Source organism: Biomphalaria glabrata, chromosome 11 (assembly GCF_947242115.1).
Source record: "Biomphalaria glabrata chromosome 11, xgBioGlab47.1, whole genome shotgun sequence".
Classification (NCBI taxonomy): Eukaryota; Metazoa; Mollusca; class Gastropoda; family Planorbidae; genus Biomphalaria; species Biomphalaria glabrata.
The window spans coordinates 18,823,356-18,833,905 of NC_074721.1; the positions used below are offsets into that span (position 1 = coordinate 18,823,356).

Genomic DNA, 10,550 nt, shown 5'->3' on the forward strand with positions numbered 1-10,550 from the left:
TCCAGCAGACCAAGAGATAAAAGTCAAGGTGAAGTTGGATGTGAACCTGGCCTAACTTTTCATATAATAATAATCTTATTGATCTATTTGTTTGTATAGGGCCAATCTCTTATTTAAAACCTCATAAAAAATAAAAAAAACATTTTGTAAAAAAATATATTAAAAAAATAAAATAAATCCTTAATTAACTGTCCAGCTGCCAGGTTCCATGGTCGCAGTTCATGCGAGAGTAAGAATACCTAGTTATTAATTGTTAATTTAAATTATATTCCACTTTTATGCATATTTAATAGATTTCTTCTCTTTGAAAAAAAATAGTAATTATTTTATTTTGTACATCTTGTAGTTAATATGATAGAACTAAAATAACTTAGCAATACATTTGTAAAAATATTTTTGACAAAAAATCTAAAACCATTTGCATAAATGTGTTGAGTATGGTAATTTGCCTTTTCCCTTACTAAATAGCCTCCCGTGTTTGTTACTATTGATAGTGAATAGTTGTAGCAATGGTGTAATTTTATGAAAAAAAAACAACTGCTTGCATAGTTGATTTTAAAAACAAAATTTTTCACTTTCAGAAAAGAAAAAAGTAGACATTGCATCAGAACTTTGAAAGGTCTAAAATATCATGAAGTCAGATTTTCAATAACTTTTCTAAACGGGACGGACGGACGGACAGATATTCCACACAAAACTTACAGCGTCTTTTCCCCTTTCGGGGGGCCGCTAAAAAGCAATAGTAAAATTTAATTTCACCATAGTTCAAAATGATTGTAGCGGCTATTTAATACTTTACTCACATTTACACTAGGCCTGGGAATTCTAGTACCCTTTACACCCACACGCAACAAAAACAATTAGTCATATATATATATATATATATAGTAGGCTAATATATTTTGACATTTCGACCATTTAATGATGTTTCATAATTACATAAATAATTAGTGGGGGGGGGGGGAGGAACAGTTTATTGATTACATGGGCATAAGTTACTAGTTGCAGGCAACATTGAGCTGGCTTGAAGGTGGAGTAGCCCCGCTAGGGCGCCGTGTAGGCCAGAGTTGTAGGAAATGGACACCTCGTTTTGAACGTAGTCGGACCTAAGATCGACGTAGTCATCATCAATGTCGGGGCCACCCACCAGCGCCCCGTGTAGCACTTGAGGATTTGGTGACGGGGAACTGTATTGCGCCCAGCCACAGGAAGCAGGCCGGTCGGGGCACGAAGCGCCCGCGTGGTGAGGCTGCTGTGGGTACTTGCTCCCGTATCCGACCATGTAGCTGTAGCATCCACCGCTGTGGTGATTGTCCCCTAGGATGTAGTTGACTTGCTCCGCTGCCCACTTCCTGTACCTTGTGCTGTCGATGCCAGACTCTGCAGCCACCAAGGCCACCAAAGCTGAACTTGCAGCATATCTAATAACATAAGGAAAACACAATCAAATGTGGTGACGCTCAAGTATTTGTCTAGAGCCTCAAACAAGAACAAATTAGGAATTTCTTTTTTATACATTGTATTTTTTGACTTATTCAATTTATAGCTAGTATAGTAGCTTTAGAGCTAGTAATAGTATAGCAGCTTTATAGCTAGTAATAGTATAGCAGCTTTATAGCTAGTAAATCAGTTTTATAGCTAGTAATAGTTTAGCAGCTTTAAAGCTAGTAATATTATAACAGCTTTATAGCTTGTATAGCAGTGTTATGACTGGTACAGCAGCGTTATAGCTAGTATAGCAGCACAATTGAAATAGTTTTATGTACTAGAGGAGATATTTCTAGGAGATAGTTTTATTTATTATGTCGCGCTTTTTTTTTATTTCAAGAGATTTACCCATTCGCACCCCAGAGGTGTCTCCAGGCGAGACCACAAGGGGTGTATCTTACACTTCCTCCAGGCAACCAACTGTTAAAGTAGGTCACGACTAAGTTCCTGTACTGGTTCTCTCTTGTGGCTTCATACAGGAGCTGATGGCATGCCACTAGAAAGATGTAGAAAGGTAGTATTATAGCGCTATTTACAATGGAGAGGATGTTGGATAAGTATACTGTTAACATGGACATTATTTGATTTATTGACAACAACTTTATGTATAGTACTTTTTAAAATGTATTTATTACATTTTTGAAATAAGGATTTAGTGTTGGTTTAATAAACTGAAGCTAGACACAAAATGAAATACACAGCATGTGTTGTGCTAGCCACTATATTTCTTCACCAATGTACACTCTAAAATATGAGTGCAACACAAGAATACATTGTTTAACAAGGGGAACAACTCTATCTAGAAACAATTTTCCCTTTTAAACATTTCAAACAGATCGTCTGTTAGTCGGCTCTTTTAAAGTCAATAGCTTTGTGCGATGTCTAGCTATTTGATATCTAGTCTATATTTCTTTTTACATGCCACGTCATTAAAGAATTTTAAAAAGCCATAACAAATGTTAGCGTTATAAAAAAAAGTTACTAAATGGTAGGGGTGGACGTAGGATTTAGTGATTCACTTTGAAGTCAGTGCTTTCATATTTAAATACAGTGATATTTCATGTTTGAGTGACTTAGGGAAACATATCGTCGGGCAAATACAAAGCAATGTTTCTATATCCCCCAAACTTTAACCCACGACATTTATTGACTGCAGAAACAGAAGGAATGACAGCTCAAAATTTACCTTATCATTCAAACAAAATCTTTTTAAAAATGTATTAAAAGCAACGTTATCATTCAGATTCGACGGCCCAGGGCCCCATACCCTGACAGCTGCCCCTTTGTCCTGCTGGAGGTGTGGACTAGGAAGTAAATTATCTTCAACTTTGAAGAAACATCCGAAAGGTAAAACATTTTACAAACCAAAAAAAACAAACTTTTTTTTTTACCTTGGAGAAGAAGTGATTAAAAGTTAATCTACAAAATAACAACATAACTTACAAGCTAACTGTCACTTATCTATAAACTTTGCATGACTGTGGACAAATTAGATTACGTTTTGTCGTTGTCAAAGCCTCTTACAAAATGGTCATCATTTGAGTGGTGCATTGACTAGAGAGTGTGTCGCTTTATTGAACTGGCAAACATGATAGTCTTTGTGTTTGGATTATGATCATGGAGGGAATGATGTCAGTGTCTGTGATTGTTTGTGTTTGTGCTTGGGACTGTGTTCCAGGCGATTATTTGTCAAGCTAAGCAACATATTCTATATTTTTTTTTTGTCTGGCCAATCAAATCAAGTTTTGTTGAATCACGTAACAAGTATACAGCTTCATATGAAACTTGAAATACAAATAAACAACAAATGTAATGAGAATCGTGTAATGACTTTTAAACGACCTTCAAAAGACTTTCACATGGCCTTCAAATGACTTTTAAATAACCTACATTGTTTATCCTCCCAGCTGTAAGCCCAAGCAGCGTATCGTTCAGCGAAGGTCCTTGCGTCAGTCAGATACTGGGCAGTGTTGGTTGCCTTGTAGAGCCACATTCCAGCTTCACACAGCTCGTCCTTATCACTGGAGGGGTTGTAGAACTCTGCGGCCCCAGTGAATATACCTCTGTTTTGTTTCGTAGGGAATCACAGTAACACTTTTTACTTTATTTTTTTAAACAATTATTTAAAAAAATATTCTATGCAAACTAAATTGAAAGAAATTTTCTTTCGCCTTTGATAAAACTTTGTGGTTGTCTATTTACTAGGAAGTCTGGGCCACTTATCTTTCCACGTTTGGAAAAAATATTGCACGCATCGTTAGTGTTACAATAGTTTCCAATCTATTTCACTCCCTTGCCACCAGCCACCCCTAGCTTTTTTGTTTATCTAGTTCTTCGTGTTACATCACTTTGTGATATTGACACTTTTACCTCATTACCTTTTGACGTTTGATAGTGAATAGGGGAAAGAGAGGAATGATTAAGAAATATTTTATTTCCTAAAGAACAAATAAACTTATGAGGCTCAATAGCATACATCTATATTTATAAGCAACGCAAACACATAACTAAAACACCGTCTCAACACCATTAGAAAATATACAAAATAACATGAACGAAGCAGTAAAACAAATGGACCATAAAATAAATTTGCAGCAGCGAAAACATGCCCTGTGGCCTGTGAGTCTCTATAAGTATCTGATAGAGTCTCATCAAGAAACTTGAGGCTGACATTTCCGATTGTTGATTAGAATAAAAGAATTTAATACAAAGTCACTGACCTATATGTCTTGGCATAAATGTATAAACTTTGGGCAGCGGATAGAAGCTGGTTAGAATACACTGTGTCACCTTTCTCTTTAAACACGATGGAGCCTGCAGCAAGAGCCGCCGCTGTACCAGCTGCTACGTCACTGCCCTGTATCAACAGACATTATCTTTAACTTTATGGCGGACCGGAAGACCTGGTCGAGCAATAAATAAATGTTTAAAGTTTCAACCTGATCCGAGAAGTGGGGGAAACATTTGCACAATTATCTAAGGGGACAAAACTCTACCTATTTAACCATGTCTGTGAATACTGAAGGATTAATGTCCGATTTTGGTATTAAGCAAAATAATTAATTACCAGTAAATAATTGACCGAATGTTGTTTTTTTATTCGTGTATTGTCTTCGACAATGAATAATTCTGCAAAGTTTTAGCTTGATTGGAGAATGGGTGTGGGAGAAATGACGTGTTCATATTTTTATTGTATAGAGAGATGTAGTGAGCTTTTTATAATCACACTAAAAACTATTGATAGTGATACTAAAACTGGGTCCCAAAGATTCAATATGAAATGTTATTTCTAAAGCTGAATTGACAAAACTATAATTGATTGGTCATCAAGGAATTGATCTCATAATTATTTTTTTTAACAATTATCTACATTCAATAAATTAGATTTGGAATATTTCTACCCGTGTGACTGAGATGAACTGCTCCTACCCGTGTGACTGAGATGAACTGCTCCTACCCGTGTGACTGAGATGAACTGCTCCTACCCGTGTGACTATTTGAGATGAACTGCTCCTACCCGTGTGACTGAGATGAACTGCTCCTACCCGTGTGACTGAGATGAACTGCTCCTACCCGTGTGACTGAGATAAACTGCTCCTACCCCTGTGACTATTTGAGATGAACTGCTCCTACCCGTGTGACTGAGATGAACTGCTCCTACCCCTGTGACTAAGATGAACTGCTCCTACCCGTGTGACTGAGATGAACTGCTCCTACCCCTGTGACTATTTGAGATGAACTGCTCCTACCCGTGTGACTGAGATGAACTGCTCCTACCCGTGTGACTGAGATGAACTGCTCCTACCCGTGTGACTGAGATGAACTGCTCCTACCCCTGTGACTATTTGAGATGAACTGCTCCTACCCGTGTGACTGAGATGAACTGCTCCTACCCCTGTGACTATTTGAGATGAACTGCTCCTACCCGTGTGACTGAGATGAACTGCTCCTACCCCTGTGACTATTTGAGATGAACTGCTCCTACCCGTGTGACTATTTGAGATGAACTGCTCCTACCCGTGTGACTATTTGAGATGAACTGCTCCTACCCGTGTGACTGAGATGAACTGCTCCTACCCGTGTGACTATTTGAGATGAACTGCTCCTACCCGTGTGACTGAGATGAACTGCTCCTACCCGTGTGACTACTTGAGATGAACTGCTCCTACCCGTGTGACTACTTGAGATGAACTGCTCCTACCCGTGTGACTGAGATGAACTGCTCCTACCCGTGTGACTGAGATGAACTGCTCCTACCCGTGTGACTGAGATGAACTGCTCCTACCCCTGTGACTATTTGAGATGAACTGCTCCTACCCGTGTGACTGAGATGAACTGCTCCTACCCGTGTGACTGAGATGAACTGCTCCTACCCGTGTGACTGAGATAAACTGCTCCTACCCCTGTGACTATTTGAGATGAACTGCTCCTACCCGTGTGACTGAGATGAACTGCTCCTACCCCTGTGACTAAGATGAACTGCTCCTACCCGTGTGACTGAGATGAACTGCTCCTACCCCTGTGACTATTTGAGATGAACTGCTCCTACCCGTGTGACTGAGATGAACTGCTCCTACCCGTGTGACTGAGATGAACTGCTCCTACCCGTGTGACTGAGATGAACTGCTCCTACCCCTGTGACTATTTGAGATGAACTGCTCCTACCCGTGTGACTGAGATGAACTGCTCCTACCCCTGTGACTATTTGAGATGAACTGCTCCTACCCGTGTGACTGAGATGAACTGCTCCTACCCCTGTGACTATTTGAGATGAACTGCTCCTACCCGTGTGACTATTTGAGATGAACTGCTCCTACCCGTGTGACTATTTGAGATGAACTGCTCCTACCCGTGTGACTGAGATGAACTGCTCCTACCCGTGTGACTATTTGAGATGAACTGCTCCTACCCGTGTGACTGAGATGAACTGCTCCTACCCGTGTGACTACTTGAGATGAACTGCTCCTACCCGTGTGACTACTTGAGATGAACTGCTCCTACCCGTGTGACTGAGATGAACTGCTCCTACCCGTGTGACTGAGATGAACTGCTCCTACCCGTGTGACTGAGATGAACTGCTCCTACCCCTGTGACTATTTGAGATGAACTGCTCCTACCCGTGTGACTATTTGAGATGAACTGCTCCTACCCCTGTGACTATTTGAGATGAACTGCTCCTACCCGTGTGACTGAGATTAACTGCTCCTACCCGTGTGACTATTTGAGATGAACTGCTCCTATCCGTGTGACTATTTGAGATGAACTGCTCCTACCCGTGTGACTATTTGAGATGAACTGCTCCTACCCGTGTGACTATTTGAGATGAACTGCTCCTACCCGTGTGACTATTTGAGATGAACTGCTCCTACCCGTGTGACTGAGATGAACTGCTCCTACCCGTGTGACTATTTGAGATGAACTGCTCCTACCCGTGTGACTGAGATGAACTGCTCCTACCCGTGTGACTATTTGAGATGAACTGCTCCTACCCGTGTGACTGAGATGAACTGCTCCTACCCGTGTGACTATTTGAGATGAACTGCTCCTACCCGTGTGACTATTTGAGATGAACTGCTCCTACCCGTGTGACTGAGATGAACTGCTCCTACCCGTGTGACTATTTGAGATGAACTGCTCCTACCCGTGTGACTATTTGAGATGAACTGCTCCTACCCGTGTGACTATTTGAGATGAACTGCTCCTACCCGTGTGACTGAGATGAACTGCTCCTACCCGTGTGACTATTTGAGATGAACTGCTCCTACCCGTGTGACTGAGATGAACTGCTCCTACCCGTGTGACTATTTGAGATGAACTGCTCCTACCCGTGTGACTGAGATGAACTGCTCCTACCCGTGTGACTATTTGAGATGAACTGCTCCTACCCGTGTGACTATTTGAGATGAACTGCTCCTACCCGTGTGACTGAGATGAACTGCTCCTACCCGTGTGACTATTTGAGATGAACTGCTCCTACCCGTGTGACTATTTGAGATGAACTGCTCCTACCCGTGTGACTATTTGAGATGAACTGCTCCTACCCGTGTGACTATTTGAGATGAACTGCTCCTACCCGTGTGACTATTTGAGATGAACTGCTCCTACCCGTGTGACTATTTGAGATGAACTGCTCCTACCCGTGTGACTATTGGAGATGAACTGCTCCTACCCGTGTGACTGAGATGAACTGCTCCCACCCGTGTGACTATTTGAGATGAACTGCTCCTACCCGTGTGACTATTTGAGATGAACTGCTCCTACCCGTGTGACTATTTGAGATGAACTGCTCCTACCCGTGTGACTATTTGAGATGAACTGCTCCTACCCCTGTGACAGATGAACTGCTCACCCTGATGGATGTGTTGATCACTTGGCATGGTCTCGCCATGGTCATATCTTCTGCTCGGCCCCAGAAGTTGTGGTCAGTGCCGTCTGCAACCTGGACGGTAAGCTCGTTCCTGGACGGATGCCAGGCAGACAGGAAGTAGTCAAGCGGCCATTTGATCATGTTGTACATTTGGTCAAGCTGACCAGCTCTTTGATAACCATCCTTAAATCTAAAGTAATAAGGTCACTTTGGTACAAAGCTTATATCAACTCACTCCCTTTGTGTGTCTATCTGGTGCTATTTTTTTTACAAGTTATTTTTCCCACATGCCAATATCGGATTAAGCTTAAACTTTGCATAATTATTCATGGTCGCTAAAAAAATAAATCAATAAAACAATTAATCAATTGAATGCCATTAATAAATTTTGTTTGATATAAAAAAGGGAATATAACTTTACTGTATTGAGATATATCTGTAAATGTGTAGTTCTTTCACTTATATAAGCTTTGTATTTAAAAAATAATTTTATGTTGTAATACTTCTAGAACAGTTGAAATCCTAACCCTAGTGAAAAGTAGGCAATTAAATGGATTTATGTGAAATATTATTGATGCAGGACACACATTCACAATTTTAAGTCTTGCCTGACGAGTGACCACAATAAAGCCGTGGTTGCAAATGATGCTGGAAGTCCAAACTTGATGTGGTCACCGGCGTCATACCATCCACCCACCACGCAGTCGTTCAGAGCTGAGTCCCCTCTCCATGGGATGGGATTGTTGGCTGGAAGTTTGCCAGATCTTTGAGAAATGAAACAATTAAAGAGAGAGAGATAAGGAGTGAGAGAGATGAAACCAGTTTAAAAGTAACTTAGGGAGATTTTGAATTAAACTGGAGAGGATAATAAAAATTCGTATAAGGAATTATGAAAATAAACAATTTAATTGTTTTTCAAATGCTCACAGCGCTAAGGTCCAATCTCATATGTGGACCAGTGCGGGTTGGGGTGGTATCTAGGAGAAGGTTTTGCGTACTGCATTTAGGCGCTCAGGAAACACAACTCTGCTATAGAGTCATGCGTCTACCTTCGTGTCTCCATGATAGGTATCTGAGTATAATACTTAACCTCTTGGCCATACAGCCCATAACTTCTGAATACTTTCAAAGTAGGTGTATTTGTTACTTCTTTTAATAAAAACATTCTTTTGTAGTGATAACAGTTCTAAGAAATATATCTCTCCCACACAAACGGAATTCTGATCTTAAACTTTATGTTTTAATCCACAAGCCAATCATTGGGTTAAGAAACCACCTAACCAGCCAATGTCCAATCGCTATTACTTTCTGAAGAAAGTCAAATCTACCTTTGTTTTATAGATGGGGAAAAGAAATGAGCAGAACTATTATACACTTGGAGAGTCTGTTATATTTGTATGTCAACACATCCTAAACACAGGGATAAGATTTATGTTAGATTGACATTTGTCATTATTTCGGAACACTGCCATTTTATGGTTTGAAGATCTAATTTTTGTCAAGATTGTTACTTTGTGCCTATTATCGATATTTCTTATAAGGATCAAGTAATTTGTATCTACAGGTACACTTTAAAGATTTTCTATTTCTCTCAGATGGAGGGCTCACTATCCATTCAACTTTGTAAGATCAACGAATCATTTTAATCATGAAATGAACCCATCATTGGGTATAAAGTACAAAAAGTTCTATCTATTTACTTTTGTAATGTTTACTCCGACAGCAGCATGAGATGAGAGTATTTACAACTTCTTAACAACTTTACAAACAAAAAAGTAAAATGGTTTCAACTGTAAAACTTATCAACTGTTAAAACATTGACCAACCTTTGAGCGTTGTAAAATAAAATCGACTTCTCCACAGCTAGTCCATACTGTTTGACAGAGTCGACAGTTACAACACAAGACAGTGTGAGGATACAAGACACTAGCCAAACGCCTTCCATTTTTCTTGTACTATTTTAAACATGGCTGTAATATTTTTAATCAAGATAGAACTTCTCAGTCAAAATCTGGGACACAAATAAATTTCTGAAAACTAGATTGTAATGGATTAGAGAAAAGATAAAGGCCGAAGAAATGTGGGACCTGGGTGTCCGCTACAGTTTGGTTTTCATTTTGCTTTTCCATTTGTCTACACGAAATAACGACGAATACTTATACAAAAAAGGAATAAATAATGTCTATACATGTCACATCTAGATGAATTAAACAGAACAATAGGTGGGAACAAAATAATAGACATTCAGTTATATGGAAAACTTTTTTTTTCATTGTATAAAAACAGCGTTTTGTTTTTTAAAAAAGATAAATATGTATAAACATTTTACCAGACAGACAAGAAAGACAGACAGAGTGAGTTGATATAAGCTTGGTAAAAAACAATGTATACTATTAACTTGTAATAAGTCACGTACCTATTATTGGTGAAAGATTTTATCAACTGTTGGAAGCATTACCAGTCAGTAGTCCTTATCATGTGACCTTATCTTGTGTCCTTATCTTGTGTAAATATAGGTTTTATTATTGTTAGGACATAGGTGATGTAGTGCTACATCTGTATACAGTACCAAATAGATGGTCACTCATTCATTGGTAGAACAAGTACAGCAGCTTGTCTAGGCTGTAAGCTATTCTTACACTGCTATACATAACTGATTTGTTTTTTCAATTAGATCTAGATCTAATTATAGCTA

General features: G+C 39.5%; 1 protein-coding gene across 2 annotated transcripts; it reads right to left on the minus strand.

Annotated features, from left to right (window-relative positions):
• Positions 1 to 900: 900 nt before the first annotated feature.
• On the minus strand, positions 901 to 10,286 carry LOC106054794 (endoglucanase E-4-like). 2 transcript variants are annotated; one of them, XM_056003644.1, is made up of 8 exons: positions 10,272 to 10,286; positions 9,682 to 9,825; positions 8,464 to 8,619; positions 7,838 to 8,045; positions 4,209 to 4,345; positions 3,379 to 3,551; positions 1,837 to 1,984; positions 901 to 1,421 (listed from the first exon to the last, which is right to left on the minus strand). In XM_056003644.1, the coding sequence occupies exons 2-8, from the start codon at positions 9,798 to 9,800 to the stop codon at positions 974 to 976; spliced, it is 1,389 nt and encodes a 462-aa protein (XP_055859619.1). In that variant the 5' UTR covers positions 9,801 to 9,825; positions 10,272 to 10,286; the 3' UTR covers positions 901 to 973. The 2 variants fall into 2 exon arrangements, with proteins under 2 accessions (XP_055859619.1, XP_013066278.2); XM_013210824.2 differs by lacking the exon at positions 10,272 to 10,286 and having other exon boundaries at positions 9,682 to 9,854.
• Between the last annotated feature and the right edge of the window lie 264 nt (positions 10,287 to 10,550).